Source organism: Lactuca virosa, chromosome 1 (assembly GCF_052849685.1).
Source record: "Lactuca virosa cultivar CGN04683 chromosome 1, Lactuca_virosa_CGN04683_v6, whole genome shotgun sequence".
Taxonomy (NCBI): Eukaryota; Viridiplantae; Streptophyta; class Magnoliopsida; order Asterales; family Asteraceae; genus Lactuca; species Lactuca virosa.
The window spans coordinates 102,517,761-102,538,905 of record NC_136426.1 but is presented as its reverse complement, the minus strand read 5'-3'; the positions used below and the strand labels follow the sequence as shown (position 1 = coordinate 102,538,905).

Below are 21,145 nucleotides of genomic sequence, written 5' to 3'. Positions count from 1 at the left end.
ATAGATTCTTAATATCCAACTCCCAATATGGAAAATTTCCATATTCCCATTTTGATTATCATATCTGAACAAGAGCTACCTCTTTTCAGAATATATCCATATGGTCCTTCCAAAATTTAACATTGTACTTCCAACTGTCCCTTAGCAACCAATCTTTGGCGAACCTCAAACTGTCCTCGACAATTTCTTAATCATTTTAGTCATATCCGGTTCTATTCCTTTTTCCCTCTTAATGCTCTAAGCATTTTTGAAAAATTTAGAACGGATAAATATTATAGCACATGTGACCGATCCTACACCCGAAGCATATGGGACACGATTCATGATGTCTCACATAAAGACCTGATACTAGATCAGTCTTTTGCTACAATATTTTTTATTTGCCATGTTTTCAAAAATCGACTATGAAGAGGGATGTCGTAATCATAATCGAATTTGAGAACGCAATATATATAGAATCTCCTTATGTTGAACCATTCCAACATAAAATCCATATATATATATATCCTTGACTAAAGATGATTGAAATCTCAATCTAAACTTTTTAGGATTGAAATGAAGTATAATCTCCTATCCCTTAATTATAGCAAAACAACCTTTTCCAAGTGAAACTCTTGTTTTCTATAATTAACAATACTCATCATAATTGATTATGCTCCCACTAGCATAATAATTATTTAGCACAGCAATTATGCTCCCACTAGCTTTGACATGTACTCTGAAATCGACTTCTAGAAATCAATACTTTATTGACTTTCATCACCAGAGTTCAGACTTCTGACACGAGATGCTTCGACAAAACTTTATCTAAGCTTCTCAAACTCATACATCTTTCCTTAGATAGCTCACATGTGTGTCTAAACAATTATGAAGAGGGATGTCGTAATCATAATGTTTAGACCTGTTTGCCATTTCTCACAAGTCCATGTTAATGTGCCGGTTAACCACACACGCTCCACTAACGACTTTGAGAATGCAAACATCACAATTGCTATCTACTTAAAATCTACTTAGTGAAAGCGTTTCCTCACCATCATTTTCATGAATCGGAGAGAAACCTTATGACACTTAGATTTTATAGTGTATGAGTTTCTATCCATGTGAATTTGTCAAAACCATAATCACAAGACAAGGTTAGTGACAAATTCAGCCTTACATGGATTGAACTTGTTCAATCTTAATTTCTTGTCACCTGGTAGCACAAGGCCCACCAATGCTTCCAAGCTGTTATGCACACAGTTTAGAACTAACAGAACTCATATGCATAGTCAACTTAATAGGAACAGACACAGAAACAAGAATCATGTCAACTTAATAGGTTGCAAACCTTAAGTCGTGTGCTAATGATAAAACTCAGGTTTTACTCTTGATTAAATCTTGAAATCCTTTCAGGATCTTTAAGACTCCCACTGTCCTCTTGACATATAAGTTTCCCTAGTCAAGGACCATTCCTTTACAAAACAAATATTCATGGGATAGTGCGGATTCTTATCAAGATAAACACTTCACACAATTGGTCTTAGTTGGTCTTTGTCTTATCCAAGACATCACAACTTACCAATTTCAAATGTACAGAAGTAGAAAACATTTTACACTACATTTGATAAGTGTTTTAAACCTTACTTTATGTCACTCAGTGTTACAATCTTGGAGTATGACTCTAAGAGTTGTTTTGGAACGAAGTATGATTCATCTTTTTGATTTTAATCATTCCAACAATTCATGAATCCTCTTTTTAGCCATAAAATGCACTAAGATGTCCTTAGAGGATGAATTGTGACATGGTTTCTTAATCATTAAGATGATCATAAAACAAGATACTAAAGTACTCTCCCATCTTTTCAGATTTGAGAAACCTTTTATCTTTCTGCCCAATTTGATTCTTCCCATTCGTCCTGCCATACATTGAAACTTTTCCAATGTTTCAGAATTGTAGTACAACCATATTTACTTAAACTTTAGTAAATCATGACGAATAGTCTTATCGATCTTTGTGGTGGACCTTGACCAGCACACACCCAGTGTATCTAATTCCCCAGTCCTTCAATTGACTCACATATGCATGTGATCAATGAATTAGTCTCAATTTTACAAAGATGAAAATTCTCATTCATCATACAATACAGCTTGTATGATTCCAAGTTTATGTCCAATTGAAGCTTGGGTGATGAGAACCTTTCCTCATTTGGTAAATTTAGACACAACCACAAATGAGAGAATCAAACTCATATTTCCATTATTGCTAGAAACATACAAACATCAATTTTCCATAAATGCCATTGCAAGGAGATATAAAATAAAGTAAAACAAAATTTTATTTATTCATAAAATGCGGAAAACCTTTTCCTTACAATGCAACTTTAAATGGAAACTATCCTATTACATATTTCCTAGCAATCTATCATAACTTCTAAGTAGTAGCTCAAGAATCCGATCCTCGAACCATGCGATAGAAATCCATCTTCGTGATCAGATTCAACACACTCTTCTTTTAACTTTCCTTTTGCTCGATCCTGCTAAACATCAAGATGCAACCTAGTCACATCATGTAATAAGAATCAACAATTAGGAACTTTAACAAAGTTAGATAGTGGACTTACCTGAAGCCGAGTCAAACATTTTGTCTCTACTTGCTTTCAAATATTTCAGGTATTCAGGGCAGCTTCGCTTCCAATGTCCCTTCTCATGACAATAAAAACATATAGACTCTTTGGGAATGGTACAAGAGACAATCACAGACTTAGCCTTTCCCTTTACCTTTTGGTCAACCGGGTTGACCAAGGACGATCCCTTTCCATTGGGAAGAGAAAGCTTTTATGGACTTCCAATGTTACCATTGTCCATATCCATGGAAGTTTGAGAATTAGACCTTCCATCAATATTTGCTTGACCATTGCGCCAAATCATTGCTGATTCAGCAGCAACAAGCAAATAAGAAAGATCTATTAGGGTTATGTCAGGATCTGTCATATGGTAGTCTTTAATAAACTCACTATACGACTCAGGAAGTGACTGAAGAACCCAGTCAACAGCGAACTTCCTTGAAATAACAGCACCTAACATTCTTAGCCTGTCAATGTGTGACTTCATTCCTAAGACATGAGTGCACACAGGTCTTCCATCTTTATGTTTCATTTCTAGTAGAGCTTGAGTGATCTTGAACCTTTCAAGTCTTCGGGCTTGTAGGTCAGGGAGAATAAACGGAGGAGGTGGAGGAAGTGAAGCATGATGTTGAGGGACATCATCTTCAAGAAGAAAGTTTGTTCCAAGAGATTTGGGAAGATCATAGTTGTCTGAACCAGACATCTACAATGAGAGATATTCAAGTTAGTTGATTTTAAGTCCTCAATATAACACCCAATATGAAATATTAAGGCTAGGACCCAACACAATATTTTATAACTTGGAAGAGGGATGCCGTAATCCAAGCTATAAAATATTTGAAGGTAGGTGAATGACGATTCACCAATTTCCACCATGAAAAACGAAATGAATTATTAGGTTTTAATTGGATTTGAAATTCCTAGATTCTTTTGAGATTCATTGAACTTTTCAATGGCATGTTTCAATCTCGATTGTGCCCTCTCAAGTTTTGTGACTGGGATGCCGAGGATCACAAAACAAGGTGTGAATAACCATGCAAACTCACTTGGTACTCTTAATATTATCACCTAATCGATGTGCCGGTTAACCACACACGCTCCACCGATCTATGATAAACATTAAGTCACCCTTCGTGATCCTTACTAGTCCAAGTTAGTGTGCCGGTTAACCACACACGCTCCACCAACGACTTGGTAAGGTACAAAGTGTGAATTTCATGGGTTAGCACCAAATTCACATTTTCCTAAAGTAACTAAGATTGGGAATTTATAAAAATATTTAGTTACTTTATAATCATTATACTTTTAATGAGAATTAAAGTCATTGTCTTACCCGTTCGGCTAACGACCCTCCACCGATTAAGGAAGCGGTGGGTGAGAGTGGACACCCATTAAGTTGCCATTTTATAGGCAACAACCTTATACCCCCCTTATAGACCGGCTTCGTGAATGAGGCCTACTAATGGTAAAACGACTTGATCTTATACATATATATAATAATTAACCATTAATGTTATAAATAGTACAAATGTTGAATTTTAACTTTTAAAACTCTAGGGTATGGAATTAAAGTTTGTGTGCGACTTTACAAATTCCAAAACTTGAGGGCAAGTTTTGAACAATTCAAAAACTCTTGGATATTCATAACTTATGAGTTTTAATTAAGTGTTTTAAAACTTTTAATGAAGAGACTCTTGGATATCCATAACTTGAGGACAAGTTATGGAGTCCATAAAAGCATTTATTAGAAAACTCTTCAAGAAAATGTAACTTATGACTTCTTAAAAAAACATTTAAAAGAAAAACTTTTGGAATTCCATAACTTGAGGACAGATTATGAATTCCATTAAAACACATTAAGATCAAGAATTAACTAACAAACAATTTGCAAATAATTCCTATGATCCAACAAAACCCATATGAACATGAACATCCACATCAACAATTTCAAGAATCATATGAACACATATAAAAACTTGGAATTTTGATATTAGCCTTGAAATTGGTTTACCACAATCATTACCACATCAAAACAGGTTTTATAAGTCCAAAACAGTTTAAGGTAATGATTCTAGACCAATTCCAGCACAAAATCTCGAAAATCTGCACTCAGGCCTGCCAACTCGTCGAGTGCATGAACTGACTCGGCGAGTTGGTTGAATATATGCATGAACTCGGCGAGTTCCATGAGGGACTCGGCGAGTCAGCTGTGCAGAATGCAGTTTTTCAACATTTTTCAGCTATTTGCATCAAGTATTCAAGAAAACAAGCCTAGGCTCTGACACCACTGTTGGGTTTTGAGCATTCTAACACTCCTAAGTGTACATGCAACCCTAATAAACCTTGGATCTATGTTTTCTCTAAAATACATGCAAACAATAATTTCCAAGGTTTACATCCTAACTAGCATGGCATGAAGAACTAGAATCATAAAACACTAGAAGAATGACATACCTTTTGATAGTGATTGATTGCTTGGAGTTTGAGAGCCTAGCACCAATAATGTGAATGCCTCAAGTGGAATCACAAATCACCACAAACCTTGGAACCTTGAGAGAATAATATATGTGCTCTAGAAATTAGGCCACCACTCTTGTTCACACACACCTAGTGTCATTTCAAGCATCATAAGCTCCTTTATATAGTGTGGAGGATTAGGGTTATATCCATGTAAACCCTAATACCCATGACTCTTCCTTTCCAAGGATCCATGGGTTAAAAGCTCCATGGACTATCCATGGATTCCCATGCATGCCAAGCCCATTCCAAATGAGTATTAGCCCACACTACATAAAATACAAGAGCCCATATTTAATTAGTCACCTTTTTGATCACCAAATTAATTCTAAATTAATTTATGACCAATACTAATTAAATAATATGATTTAAAATTAATATATTATAACTTATAATATATTAATAAAGCATGAACATACTATTCTCAAAAGATTATCCAAACAAATTGTTCGGGTGAAGTGCAACCCAAATGGACCATGCCGGGTCGGGTCAAGTACATCTCAAATATTGTTATGGACTTAGACACCTTATCCAACAATAACAACAGTAATAATCCCAATAACAAAACAAAGGGCCGGCCTTGGTGCCTTAGACCCTTAAGTACAATGAGGATAACTCACCTCGCAAGCAGTGTCGAAGTACCGAAACCACTGATCGCTGTCTTACCGGAAATCCCGAACTATCACATAATAAATATCAAGTCAATACTCAACATTATAGTATTGACTAAGTGTCCACACAATCCATCATGTCCATTCTCTTTATTGGGCCAAGGCCCATGACCAAGTCCATAACCTTGAAAGTCCTTATACAAAGCCCACTATTGGCCCAATTTACCAAATTGGGCCCAACTCCCTAATTGGGCCTCACTCCAAGATACATTTGTTGGATTAGTGTCTAAGTCCATAACTATTTTGGTATGTACTTGACCCGATGGTGCATGGTCCTTTTGGGTTGCCTTCACCAAAGCAACTTGATAGGATGAATTATGGAGAGAAAGGATTAATTATGATTTATTAATATATTATATGAATAATATATTAAAGGAGAAATCATATTGTTTAATTAATATTGGTCAATAATTAATTAAGAATTAATTTTGTGGCTAAAAGAGATTAATTAAACTTAAGGGACTAGAACTATCAATTGTGTGATAGTTGAATATTGGGTTATTGGACTCCTTATTAGAGGAGTGGACGAATTCTATGGGGAAACCCATTAGAAATCGTCCAAGGCTTCTAAAGGAGGAGTCCATGGGTTGCTTAGGGCCTAAGCAGTCAAATTAGGGTTTCCTTGTTAGATAACCCTAATAGCCTCACTATTTAAGCACCCATAGGGCACCAAAAACGTGGCTATCTTATTCCTTAGGGTTTCTAGATGTTTTTGAGTGCCTCTCCTCTTCTCCTTCTTCATCCTCTTGCTCTTGGTGTTTGTGAGCCATTAGAGGAGTGGCATTTGTGACTCTAAGCTTTTCAGAAGCAAATTACAACAAGGAATAGATTGTTATTGCTACATAACAATCAAGGTAAGATCTAAACCCTATTCTTATGTTTATATTGATTATCACATGCTAGATCTAGGGTTTATGGCTTTGGATGATTATTGCATGTTCATTAGACAAACTAGATCCAAAGCTTTAGGGTTTGCATGTACACCATAAGAATGTTGTAGTGCTCAAAACCCATCACCATTATCAAAACTTGGCCCAAAACATTATATTCATAAAGTCCAGCAAAGGCCCAAATCCAACTAGTCCATAAACAACCCAAAACCCGAAGCCCAATTGTCAAAGGCCCAACAGAGGACGTACGCGGGGCGTACTCGTCCAAATGTTGACCACCATTGGGGTGGTTGACCAGCGTACTGGATTTACGCTGGGCGTAATGGATTTACGCTGGGCGTACGTTGGGTTTCACCAAAACCCTAATAAGTGCTTAATGGCTTAAGCACTTAAGCCCAAACTCCAGATCCATCGACCAAATGTGCCATAGGACTATAAAGTCTCGAACTTTATCACTTTGGACATCCAGAAAGTTCTTAACACATGGTCTTAATCCATTAAGACCTTCCTACTTCATGCATGAGACAAATCTAGCTATTGGGACACCATTTTTTATCACTTATGACCTCTTCTAAGGTCTGAAAGGACAATTCATTTCGTCCAAATCATAACATGCACCATTTTGGGACTTTTGGGACAAGAATGCTTCCATAAACTAAAATGACTAGATCTATCCCATACAAGAATAAAGTTCCAAGCTTTTTACCTTCTGGAGCTCCCAAAACAGACGATGAACCAAGATCTACAAGCCAATCTTCCCTCCTTGGGTCCTTGATGCACAAGCTCCTTCTTGAAAGCACCAAAAACACACTTATAAGCTTAAGAAGGATCACTAGGAGGCTAGGGTTCTCTCAAGGCGGCTGAGGGAGGTGTGGAGGCTGAAACAGATAGGAGGGTATGGTCCATAAGGTGCTTAAATACTCCACAAACCCTAAAAGTTAGGGTTCAATCCTGGCACACGTACGCCCAACGTACACATGCGTACGCCCAGCGTACTAGGGCGCGTCCTAGAACGCTTAGCGTACCACATGTATGCCCGACGTATTACTTAAGTTTCCAAACTTACCATTTTGCCACTAGGGCCTCCTTTTGCCACTTCCATCTAAATCAAGGGCCAAAATGACCTGATTAAAATCCGAGGGATGAATTTAAAGCTACTGGAAAAATGGGATGTTACAAAACAATACTTTTCAACTACTATGTACAGAAAGGGGTCAGGCATGAAACACCGGAGGGCAGGACCATTTTGGCATTTAAGCTATTCTGAAATCCAACAACTCTGTGCGACCCTTCAAACCACATTCCCCGTACCGCGAGCAGTTAAAAGGTATCATAATAACACTTTGTATAGTTTATAATACTTAGCACATATTTTGTTTATAGGTTCATAATAACGATAATGAACTTAAACATAAGTTATACTTAAAGTAGGGTAATCATAACCCACTTACAATGGGGTTTAGCTAGGAGCCGGACTCTGCGGGGGCGAAACTTCTGAGCCGAAAGCTCTTCTTCTCGGAGCCTTCCGGCGCTACGGGACTCGCCTCTAACACTTGGAAAGTGCTAGGGAATGGGAGGGGCTAAGAGGGGTATTTGAGAGAGAAAGAATGGTATAGGTGTGAAAAAATGGAAGAATTGCGCATCTATTTATAGGCTGCAGCCTTGGAGTACGTTGGGCGTAACTTCGGAGTACGCTGGGCGTACTCAGTACGCGGTGCAAGTGTCATCATCGCATGCGAAGCCGTGGAGAGAAAGGGAGGGTCCGGATCTTGCCACGTGTCAGCCTCGCATCAACCCATAATTTAATTAACTTCTAAATTCCGTAACTTTTGCATACGAGCTCCGTTTTTAACAGATTTAGACATATAAAGTCCGTTAAAAATCCATAACTTTGTCATCCGACGTCCGTTTTCGTCTGTCTTTATATCGTTGAGCTCCTATTAACGAGATCTTCGATTCTCGTTTAGGTTGTGTCGGCTAAAAATCGGTCGGTCTAAAATTCGATTTTCGGGCTGTGTACTACTATGCAAATCATAACTTCCTCATACGAAGTCAGATTTGGTCGTTCTCTATATGCACGATTTCGGTTTAACGTCTACTACGTCTTTCGTTTAGATCGCTAAAGCTAAAAAACAGTTTATCAAAAATTCACTTTTTACGATACATAGCGTCGTGCCGGTTTTGTCGCAAAACTTCGACGGGTCATAACTTCTTCGTTATAAGTCGGATTTTAGCGTTCCTTATATGTACGAAATTCTTGTGACATATACTATACTTTGGTTAAGATTATTTATTCTAAATAATCTTCTATCAAAAAGTTATTGTTAACGCTTATTGTCTCTAAATTGACTAGCCCGAATCTGCGGGCGTTATATAAATGAACAAGTTAAGAATGTTAGTGTGAGCATACCGTATCTAGGACCAACATCAAAATTTTCTATTCTAGCATGTATGTTCCAAGTGACCACTGACCACTACATTGAGCTTGTTCTTGAAGTATTGGTATTATGGGTTTCTTGTGGGAGAGTTTACCCATGTGGATGGTACACGTTTTTTTTTTCCTAGTGTTCGATTATGATCGTTTCCATGAACGTTTTGGTTTTCAAAGGGTAGTATAGATAATGTAATTGGAAATAACTAAAATGCCAATGCGTGCAAGACACACGATGAGTTTAATTCTTTATACATGTCAAATTGTTAAGTCTGGGACCAAGCGTGTAACTAGTTTATGCTTTGAGGACCGTCTATGTTAAAAAACTTTTTTAAGGATAAACGTGTAAGTTACCCAAACCACAAAGACCATTAATGTAAAATATTAAAAAAAAATAAAAAATAAAAATTGCTAGGGGTATTTATGTGATTTGGTGTATCACTTCAACCCGAAAAGGTACTTGATATTCAAACACTGATAATTGATTCAACCTAAATTTTTCTCAACTACTGCCAAAATAACAATGTAGAAGGTTTACGAGTAAAAAATAAAATCACTTTGATGGCAAAAATATATATCCTTGACGATTGGGCAAAATTATCCCAATATATATTTACCAAATTACCCCTTTTTTTTTTACTAAAACTTGTTTTGTTTTAATGGGCATTTAGGTAAATTGGTGTATTGACATTGTTTAGCCCTTTTTGGTAAATGGATTATTCTCTTTTTTACGATAATAATATAAAAAACTCAAAATTTTCAGCCGTCAAGATTTTACTCCGTCAATCTCCATTCGTTAAATCCTCCCACGCCTCTTTGCCCTAACAAATCCTTCCTCATCAAACCAAGATTCACAGACTCTTTCTCTTCGTTTTTCCCCAAAATTATTTTCTTTAAATTTATATAATTAATTCAAAAATCATAAATTTACCGGATCTGAACTACTCGTCGGCGCTTAAACCCGTCTTCTTCATCAATCTCCGAAACCCTAAAAGTTACCAGAAAACTCAACTGATTGCTCCTTGAGTTGGGTTTGCTTCGGTAAAGATCGAAGAGCTTTCCTTTTTCTTGTTCTATAGCTGGTGAGTTCTTGAATTTGTACATACATATATACGTGTATGCATGCAATTGTTGATTTTGCGTATGTTCTCTAAGCAAGATTTGTTGTTTTTTCCTTTCTGGGTTTTCCCGAGGATGAAAGAACGAACAGGAAAGAAAAAAGAAAGAAAAATAGAAGCTTGAATGGTTGTCTTTTGATTTCTTATCAGCCAAGAGCGAAAATTTAATTCTGAAGGTTTTAGTTTAGTACATTTTAGTTATAGTTTTCTTCTAAAAACCGTAATTTACTACATTGGGATTATTTTTAGCCATTTGAATGGTACATGTCTGTGTCCTTGTTTGTACTTCCAAAGTTTAATCCTCCAAATAATCTTACACCTATTATAAACTTTGTATGCCATTTGATTAAGAACTTCAAAGAAAAATTCTTGATTTTTGTTGTTTGATGCAGATTTTTTGAAGTAATGTCCTGAATTTTGAGGAAGTCATGGCCTCTAAAGGTCCAAGGTCTAGACTTGATCATGAGACAAGGGCCAAACGGCAAAAGGTAATTCACAGAACATAAACATATTGCATATAGATCTATCCCCAATTTATATGTTATTCATGGTTGAATCTTTCATAGATTTAAGCATCTAGCCAAGTTGAAATCCTACTTTGTGTATGTATTTCATCATTTCATCTATTCAATCTTGCTTTTTTTTTTCTTTGTGCTTTTTTCATCTGCCAAATGCATTTAGTTTTCATTTATAGATGAGAGGTTTCTTGTAGTCAAATGATAAGAAAGAAGAAATTAAAAACAGAAGGTGATAAGTTTTGACTAAAGTCAATGACATTGATATATTTATGTGATTATGTCTCATTATGTTAGGCACTTGAACCACCCAAGGAACCCCAGAGGCCCCGAACACACTGGGACCATCTTTTAGAAGAGATGGTGTGGTTATCAAAGGTACAATCTTGTTCTATATCAAATGTTATTTTTTTAATAAAAATATTATATATTCTCACTTATCATTAGATTAATTAAGTGAAAATTTTGTTGCAATGTATGATTTACTTCCAGGATTTTGAGTCTGAGAGAAAATTTAAATTAGGCCTGGCAAAGAGGATTGCCATAAGGGCCAGTAAAGGTATGGTGGATCAAGCTACAAGAGGTGAAAGAAGAGTGAAGGTTAGTTGTTCTTGTTCTTTTTCTTGTTCTCCTAAGTTTGAAAATTCTAAAATTCAATCATATGAAAAATCTAGTTACATATGAATGTGGTGTTCATCATTGTCAATGCTTTCACAGGAGGAAGAGCTTCGGATGAAAAAAGTTGCACTTAATATTTCAAAGGATGTGAAGAAATTTTGGACGAAAATCGAGAAGCTGGCAAGTTATTCTATGATTTAGTGATGTTGGAATTTTAAATTTCTTTATAATTTGGATCCAAAATTGTAATGGGTCATGAAATATTATGTGATTTCAGGTGCTATACAAGCATCGATTAGAGCTTGATCAAAAGAAGAAAAAAGCACTTGATAAACAACTTGAATTTCTTCTAGGCCAAACAGAAAGGTAACGTTTTTTTTAATAAATATTTGTTTTCTTTAACATTTAACATCTAATTATTTCAATGAAACAGGTATTCAACAATGCTGGCAGAGAACCTTGTAGATTCGTCTCCACGTCAGCATGTCCAGCTGTCATCTGTACAAGAACAACGACCTGCCATTGAATATAAAGATCAGAGTGATGTTAATGGGTGTGCTGAACCAAATGTTGGTATGAAGAAAGTGTTGGTTTTCATTTTTAATTAAGTAATTTTCTTTTTGGTTGCCAAATGATGACATAAATCCCATTTTAAACATGTTTTTTTAAATCTTTTGGCAGAGTCCCAGTCAAATATTTTAGAAACTGACGAAGACTACAAGGCTGAAAATGAACCTGTAAGTATTTGCTCTTTTTATGTTTAATTGTTAGAAACCTCATTTGTTTTTATTTGTTGGGAAGAAAAATGCAAATAAAAGTTAGAGTATCATCATCAGTTTCTTTTTAACTTGTAATATTTCATATGAGCTGAAGTTGAGCTCAAATATCTCGATTTTATTGCTGCTTTAGGAAGATGACGAGCATACTCTTGAGGAAGATGAATCCCTCATAACAGAAGATGAAAGGCGAGAGGAATTAACAGCTTTGCAAAATGAAATGGATTTACCCCTTGAGGAATTACTTCGTCGTTATACTGTTAATGAAGGTTAGTTGTTGTGAGCTTCTTCTTCTGCCACATGTCATCTTCTCATTGGATGTGTATGGTGGTTTTAACTTTTATTCTTTTATCTTTTAATATGAAAATATTTTCAGAAAGTACTCCAGGAAAGACTGAAGGTGAAGCAGAACTAGCCCATGCACCAGAGGACAACTTATTGTGTAAGTAATGTTGTTTGAATTTATTGTTTTAATTATAATAACGTGTTCATATAATCATATTTTATAAGTGATTACTTTTTGTAGGTAATGGAAATGACAATTCTGACCCCGGATTGAAAGAGAGTCGTCATTGTGTAAGTTGTAGGTCCTCATTATGGTTACTAACCTAAACTGTGAAGCACTTCACTGTTGAGCATCATAATTTTCTTGCTCTTATTGCAGGCTGAAAGTAATGGTGGATTATCAGTTTTAGAAAATCATCATCCAGAAGTCAAAGAACATTATGTTAGAAAACGTAAAGGTCTTAAGAAGCAAAAAAAATATTTGGAATTGGACTTCAATGATGAAAATGTAAGTAAAAAAGAAACATCTTATTTTCACATATACCAAATACTCATATGATTTCATGATTTCTTTTATGTAGGAGGATGTCGACTTTGTACTTGCGAATGGAGAGGAAAAGGTATGTTATCTAATTATCATGATATGATTAACCATACATAGTTATGAGATTTATTATGTTTTTGATTTCTGAATTTATATAATGACATAAACATGTTATTTCATTATCTATTTTTGCATTTACAGGATGATGAAACGACCTTATTGGAGGAAGAAGAACTAGCAAAGACTGAAAATCATGATTCAGTAGATGAGGTGAATGATTTGGCTGCACATTTTTATCTTATTATTACATTAATCCCATGATTATATTATTATTAGTATAAAAATTTAAAAGTTGAGATCAATCTTATAAACCAAGCTATCATCTTTCAGCTTGCAATGTTGCAAAAGGATAGTGAAATTCCAATAGAGGAGTTGCTTGCAAGGTATAGACAGGTATGTTGATAAAAATGAAAACTTGCTTCTAGAAACTTCTAGATACATTCTAATCTTGTTTTCTTTTTGTCTCATTTTATATTTTCAACAGGATCCTGATACTCTTCAAAGTGATGAAAATGATTCAGGCTCCGAAATTGAAGTTCCCGATCAGGAAGAGAAGCCAGATCAGATTGCTGACGATGGCGGGGAGAACGATGACATCATCGCTGACGCAGCAGCAGCCGCCAGGTCAGCACAGCCGACAGGGAACACCTTTTTAACAACCAAAGTCAGGACAAAATACCCTTTTCTATTAAAATTCTCTCTTCGTGAATACCAACACATCGGGTTAGATTGGCTTGTAACAATGTATGAAAAAAGACTTAATGGGATTTTAGCAGATGAAATGGGGCTTGGGAAAACAATCATGACAATCGCGCTTCTTGCACACCTGGCATGCGAAAAGGGTATATGGGGCCCACATCTGATTGTGGTCCCCACAAGTGTCATGCTCAATTGGGAAACTGAGTTTCTAAAATGGTGTCCCGCTTTCAAAATCTTGACATATTTTGGAAGTGCAAAAGAACGGAAACATAAAAGACAAGGGTGGTTGAAACCGAATTCTTTTCATGTTTGCATCACAACCTACAGACTCGTTATTCAAGATTCCAAGATTTTCAAGAGAAAAAAATGGAGATACTTGATTTTGGATGAAGCCCATTTGATAAAGAACTGGAAGTCTCAAAGATGGCAAACACTTTTGAATTTCAACACAAAAAGACGCATACTTTTAACGGGTACCCCTTTACAGAATGATCTCATGGAGTTATGGTCTCTAATGCATTTCTTGATGCCACATATTTTTCAATCTCATCAAGAGTTTAAAGATTGGTTTAGTAATCCAATAACAGGAATGGTTGAAGGCCAAGAAAAAGTCAACAAGGAAGTCGTTGACCGGTTGCATAATGTTCTCCGGCCGTTTATACTCCGGCGACTGAAACGGGATGTTGAAAAACAATTACCTTCAAAACATGAACACGTTATTTACTGTAGACTCTCGCGTAGACAACGAAATCTCTATGAAGATTTCATTGCCAGCTCAGAGACTCAAGCAACCCTTCAAAGTTCTAACTTTTTTGGGATGATTAGTGTTATAATGCAATTAAGAAAAGTTTGTAATCATCCGGATTTATTCGAAGGTCGCCCGATTATCAGTTCGTTTGATATGAATGGAATCGAAACCCAATTTTGTTCTTCGGTTTGCTCGGTTCTTGAATCCGGTCCGTTTTCAACCGTTGATCTTACAGGATTAGGGTTTGTGTTCACTCATTTTGACTTTGACATGACATCATGGGAAACCGAAGAAGTTGAATCAATCGCCACACCTTCTGAACTAATCAAATCACGTGTAGTAGAAGAATCCATGAGTCGACTCGAGATCAAGACCGGGTCAACCGGGTTTAACATCTTTGAAGAGATTCAAAAAGCGCTCATGGAAGAGAGACTCAAAGAAATGAAAGCACGGGCCGAATCGGTTGCATGGTGGAATTCGTTGCGGGCCCGTAGAAAACCAATGTATTCAACGGGTTTACGGGAAATTGTTTCGGTGGAAAATTCCATTTCTACCCTTACGGGTTTACATGACATTGTGTTTTCTCCTGTTGACCGGTTCAATCAGATGGCTGACCAGGTTGAAAGTTTCATGTTCGCGATCCCGGCTGCCCGAGCACCACCACCGGTCGGGTGGTGCAGCAAACCGGGCACCACCGTGTTTGTCAACCAAGATTATAAAACAAAATGTTTGACACTTTTGTCCCCACTATTAACACCGATCAGACCCGCCATTGTCAGGCGGCAAGTTTACTTTCCCGATAGGCGGTTAATACAGTTTGATTGTGGTAAACTTCAAGAGCTTGCGGTTTTGTTAAGAAGGTTAAAATCGGAAGGTCATCGGGCTTTGATTTTCACTCAAATGACAAAAATGCTCGATGTTTTGGAAGCTTTTATAAATATATATGGGTACACTTACATGCGGTTAGACGGGTCGACCCAGCCCGAAGAGAGGCAGACATTAATGCAACGGTTCAATACAAACCCGAAGTATTTTCTTTTCATTTTGTCAACCCGGAGTGGTGGGGTCGGGATTAATCTTGTCGGGGCCGATACGGTTATTTTCTATGATAGTGATTGGAATCCAGCAATGGATCAACAAGCTCAAGATCGTTGTCATAGGATTGGGCAAACACGTGAAGTGCATATTTACAGATTGATCAGTGAAAGCACGATTGAAGAGAATATTTTGAAAAAGGCGAAACAGAAACGGGCTTTAGATGATTTGGTGATTCAGAGTGGGGAGTATAACACTGAGTTTTTTAAGAAGCTTGATCCGTTGGAGTTGTTTTCCGGTCACGGGAAGAATTCCGGTTCTGGAGTTGCAATTCCGGTTCCAGTTCCGGTTCCGGTGTCGAATGCCGATGTTGAGGCGGCGTTGAAACATGCGGAAGATGAAGCGGATTACATGGCGTTGAAGAAAGTGGAGCAGGAAGAGGCGGTGGATAATCAGGAGTTTACTGAAGAAGCGATTGGGAAACTTGAAGATGATGAGCTTTTGAATGAAGAAGATGGAAAATTTGAGGAGTTGGGAACGGGACAGGTGGAGGGTAATAATCGGGAAATGGTTATTTGTAGCGACCTGAATGGGGACCCGGGTTTGACTTTGGTCAAGGGTGATGATGGTGATGATGATGACATGGCGGATGATGTGAAACAGATGGCTGTGGCGGCTGCAGCCTCGGGGCAGGAGATTTTGTCTTTTGAGAATCAATTGCGTCCGATTGATCGGTATGCGGTTCGGTTTCTTGAGATGTGGGACCCGATTGTTGATAATGTGGTTATTGAGTCAAAGGATAGATTTGAGGGAGAGGAATGGGAGTTGGATCATATTGAGAAGTTGAAGGAGGATATGGAAGCTGAAGGTGATGATGATGAGGAACCTTTAGTTTATGAAAGTAAGCTCCTTCTTTGTGCTCTTGTTGTTACCAGTAGGGGTAGCTTGGTAATTTTACATTTTATTTTGTTAATTGGTTTTCTTACAACTTCTTTTTGTGATGTTATTATCAGCATGGGATACTGAGTTTGCTACTAAAGTATACCAAGAACAAGTCAAAGCATTGGCTGAACATCAGGTAGGGGTAGTTTGGTAATTTTACTGTTAAAAGTTTATTATTATTATTATTATTATTTTCTTTTAATGTTTTGTAGTTGATGGAAGAGCGTGAAATGGAAGCTAGAGAAAAGGAACTTGAGGAATCTGACTCACTGAAGTAAGTTTGTATTCTAAAAAGCTTTTAGGTCTCATTTCTCATTTCTTAATGTGTAAAGTGAAAAGAGGCAGGGTTTATGCATTCAGACCCTTCTTTTTTCTGTTTTACACTTAATCCTCACAAATTCTTACTACTTTATTCTTGGAGAGAAGGGTAAAATGGTCATTTACTTCTTATTCTTCCCATCTGAGCAGGAATGAACTGGTTGTTAAGAAACCAAAGTCAAAGAAAAAGACGAAGAAAACAAAGTTCAAATCTCTGAAAAAAGAAGCTTTATCATCCGAAACAAAGCCAATAAACATAGAATCACCAATAGAATTCGATGATGATTATGTTGACGATGAAATAATTTTTTTAAAAAAACGCAAAAAACCTTTGGACGAATCCACCTCAGAAGTGAAGAGTTCTTCCAAAAAGTCAAAAAAGCCCAAAAAGACCCCCGAACCAATCCCATTAGACATGGATTCAAATTCCTTAATCAAGCAACAAGATGAACCGAGAGATTTGAAACCGTGTGTAAATAACAATCTTGAAATTGATCATAAACCGGTCATTAGGGGCAAAACGGGACTAAAAATAACGGTCACTACGATGCCGGTGAAACGGGTGATGACTATAAGATTGGAGAAGTTGAAGAAGGGAAGCATATGGCCTAATGATTGTGTCCCTACGCCAGATTCTTGGTTGTCATCGGAGGATGCTATGCTGTGTGCAGCTGTACATGAATACGGTGTGAACTGGAGTTTGGCAAGTGAGATTTTGAATGGGATGACAGCTGGCGGGTTTTACCGGGGGATTGTAAGGCACCCGGTTCATTGTTGTGAGAGGTATCGAGAGCTTGTTCAGAGACACGTGTTGTCTATTTCTGACAATAATGTTCATAATGAAAAAGCCAGTAATGTTGGTGTTGGGAAAGCTCTTCTAAGAGTAACTGAGGTAACATTCCTCAATTCCAATGCCTATAATTTTTTGGTGGTTTTTATAACAGTGAGACATTTCTCTAATGTAGGAGCATGCAAAGACGTTGTTGGATATGGTGTCGGAACTTCCTGATCAAGCTTACACTCTTCAAAAGCATTTCTTCCACCTACTCACATCTGTTTGGAGATCAACCACTCGCTCCGGTCACCGGAAAACCCCATTGTCTCTCAGAACCGGGCAGCGGGTAAACCATACCTCTCGTGATCCGGTCAGGCCACAATCGGAAAGAATGGAGTTCACTAACCTAAGGCAGATTAGCAGATTAGTATCCGATGCACTTGAAAGTTCTCAAAATATACCAAGGGAAGATAGGGTTTCAAGTTTTAGTGAAAGACGTGAGGTTCGATCTGTCGGGCAGCTGGGAATCACTCTCGAGTTTCCTCCGGGCAGAGATGATCAAAGTGTTCCGTTGCCTTCGGTTGTTTCTTTATCCATAAATGACACGGAACCTGTGCTGCCCGAAAACCTGCCCGTGGGCGGGAATCATTGTTTTAGATCATCCAAGGATACCGTTGAATGCCGATTCAGGTACTCTCTATTAACCCATACAAGTGAAATTTGTTTTTTGGAATGTAAGTGTAAAATGGTCATTTAGTAAATAAAGAAACCTTACCATTATAACATTCAGTAAAAAGTAAACATCACTATATTAACATTGTACACAAACTCTTCTACAGGGATGCATCAAGAGCCGCCATTGATGGTGGTTTAGGTTTGCCGTCATTGGCTTCTCCGGCAACCGATGTCAAGTCCCGGACACCAGCCAAATCTCAATTATCCGGAAAGCATCATCGGAATCCCGAATTACCATCGAAGTCGTCGAAATCCAAATCAAGGAAAGCAATCACGGATTCCAACGAAGCTTTTTCCCTACTCCGTGATCCCAATTTACAACCATCGATGCCACCCATTAATTTGTGTTCAAGGTTTGATACGGATACGGAATCTTCAATGGATGATTTTCTAAGTGCATCTTCGATCGATTTAGGCAATGAACTCTCGTTTGATATAGTGCCCCATGATTATGACCCGGGATTCACCTCGGGTCTTGAAGATTGTTTGTTATCTCGGGAGTTTACTGATATTGGATAGGGTTGGAATTAAGGTAACCAGGGTGGTGTGTTTTGATGGGACCCACATTGTGTATTGTTTGATGACCTGGCGGGCAGGTGTTTTTGGGTTGGTGAAAGAAGAGAAAGACTAACTTGGTGTATCTGGAATGCTGACCGGACCGAAGATGGGGCACGCGATGATGATTCTTGGAAGATTACAAGATTTTGCACATAAAATGTAACATTGTATAGCATGTGGGCCCGTTAACATTGTAACTTTTTTTTTCCGGTTGGTTGGTTGGGTGGGAAATCGTGCTCTTTAGTTATCGGGTTTTGGTTGGAGAATTGAATTATTTTAGGCACATTCCCCTCTCATAGTGTAGGATTAGAAACAGGAAATTAGTCTTTGAATGAAAAAGAAATTTATTCTCTCTCTCTCTCTCTCTCTCTCTCTCATTTTTTGGCAGGTTTAGAGCTTGTTATTTGATTTCTTTATTTTTCAAATGTGAAGATTTATGAAAGTAATCGGATCTTGCAGCTTCAGGTTTGTAGTTTTAGATGGTGAAAACTCGGGGGTTATATTGTTTGCTTTTGTTTAGTTCTGTTTTGCCATGGTTGAAGTACAATGTGATATGCTTACAAACGTTAACGAATTGTAGAAAAAATGCAAATAAAACTGTAAACAAATCTATTATTTGTATATTTATTTTTCTGATTACAACGTACAAAAGGAAAAGATTGCGAACGTTAATTGTCTTGTGCATTTGTAAGATATGATCATCACAGAATCCACCAATGGCACAACATAGGGCCTTTTGAACCGGTTATGCCCGGTCCAGGGCCTGAAACGGTTAACATGTCCCAGTGCCTACCTATCACACCCACGTGGCTCTCAGACAGGCTTCTTGATTGGCGACTTGGTTGAAATAACAACGGTCTAAATTCTAATAGTTAAAACTTGATTCCAACCATCTCTAACCACCATCAATTTTGAAGCTGAAATTTAGAGCCAACCTAATCCACCGTTGTGTTTAATTTTCTTTTCCATGATCTTGTTAGAATTAATGGTTTTAATCGATTTAAGTAAAAATCGGTAGGTAAATGCTATGCTCGACCTTTAATTGTTATAAAGGAAAAACGGATAAAAAGGATACGAAGTTTTTCGAAGTGTGCTTACATGCTTACAACATCATCAACCATTATCAATATATCACAAAAATAAAGGTGAGTTTCAGAAGTATTCGGGAAATAAAGATGAGATGAAGTAGTCCTTTGTTGAAGAATTTGAATCCGAACCAGGTGCAAATGTTGGATTCAGTTTTCACCGAGGCTGAAGTGAGATTGGCAGCGTGGCAGTGTGGTAGTGATCGGCCGGACAATTTACATTTCGTTTCATAAAAAAATATTGGGATAAAAGCTGATGTTTGTGCTTTTGTAACTGATTTTTACAAGAATAAACAAAATCATGCAGGATGTAACTCTTCATTTACTACGTTGATGCCAAAGAAAGGTAATCCTATTTTTTTTTTTGTAAGATTATAAACCAATTAGCTTGATAGGAGTGCAGTACAAAATTATTACAAAAATCCTAGGTAATCGATTAGACGATTAGCTCGAGTTGTTGATGATCCCGTGAGTATGGAGTAGTCTGCCTTTGTTAAAGGTAGACCAATTTTAGACAGCCCTCTCATGGTTAGTAAAATCATAGAATGGTACAAGAAAAAAAGACAAAGTTAATGGTGTTTAAAGTCGATTCTGAAAAGTTGTACGACTCAACCATCTGTGAGTACTTATTCATGATTATGAGACTTATGGGGTTCGGGAGTAGATGGATTGATTGGATCAGTAATGCCTTACATCATCATTTCTTCACTTATGGTTAATGAAATCGCTACCAAAGAGTTTCAATTACAAAGTAGCCTTAGACAGGGTAACCCTCTTTCTCCGTATGGGGAAAGTTTGCATGCTACCATGGACGATGCTCTAGTTCATGGGTTATTTCGTGAAGCCAAGGTTGCGATAGAAGGATTGAGTGTGTCTCATTTATTCTATGTAGATGATGCTCTCTTCACGAGGGAATGAAACGAAGCCAATATCGCTAACTTGGTAATCTTGTTAAAATGCTTTTATCTTGTTTCAGGTTTGGACATTAACTTGCAAAACTCAAACTTGTTGGGTATTGAAGTTTTACTAGCTGATGTTCAAAATATGGCGATCATAACGGGTTGTAGTACAACCTTGTTACTGTTCAAGCATCTTGACCTTCTAGTTGTTTTAAATATGTCGAGACTAGCTAGCTGAAAAGTTGTGATAGACAAGTTTAAAAGTAGAATGTCAAAATGGAAAACCAATATGATATCAATTGGTGGACGGTTAACCTTAATCA

The 21,145-nt window shown here is 37.3% G+C and overlaps 1 protein-coding gene across 3 annotated transcripts; it reads left to right on the top strand.

Annotated features, from left to right (window-relative positions):
* Positions 1-9,942: 9,942 nt before the first annotated feature.
* Positions 9,943-19,190, top strand: PIE1 (SNF2 domain-containing protein / helicase domain-containing protein). Of its 3 annotated transcripts, none has more exons than XM_079075514.1 (21): positions 9,943-10,194; positions 10,623-10,718; positions 11,043-11,123; positions 11,238-11,345; positions 11,463-11,543; positions 11,641-11,729; positions 11,797-11,936; positions 12,045-12,100; positions 12,273-12,408; positions 12,516-12,581; positions 12,666-12,715; positions 12,804-12,932; positions 13,006-13,044; positions 13,170-13,238; positions 13,359-13,421; positions 13,513-16,411; positions 16,524-16,588; positions 16,665-16,726; positions 16,921-17,662; positions 17,736-18,235; positions 18,385-19,190. In XM_079075514.1, exons 2-21 carry the CDS (start codon positions 10,659-10,661, stop codon positions 18,797-18,799), a joined length of 5,850 nt encoding a protein of 1,949 aa, XP_078931640.1. In that variant the 5' UTR covers positions 9,943-10,194; positions 10,623-10,658; the 3' UTR covers positions 18,800-19,190. The 3 variants fall into 3 exon arrangements, with proteins under 3 accessions (XP_078931640.1, XP_078931641.1, XP_078931642.1); XM_079075515.1 differs by lacking the exon at positions 9,943-10,194 and adding an exon at positions 10,294-10,406; XM_079075516.1 differs by lacking the exons at positions 9,943-10,194; positions 10,623-10,718; positions 11,043-11,123; ... (2 more) ...; positions 11,641-11,729; positions 11,797-11,936 and having other exon boundaries at positions 12,078-12,100; positions 12,277-12,408.
* The last annotated feature ends 1,955 nt before the right edge of the window (positions 19,191-21,145 follow it).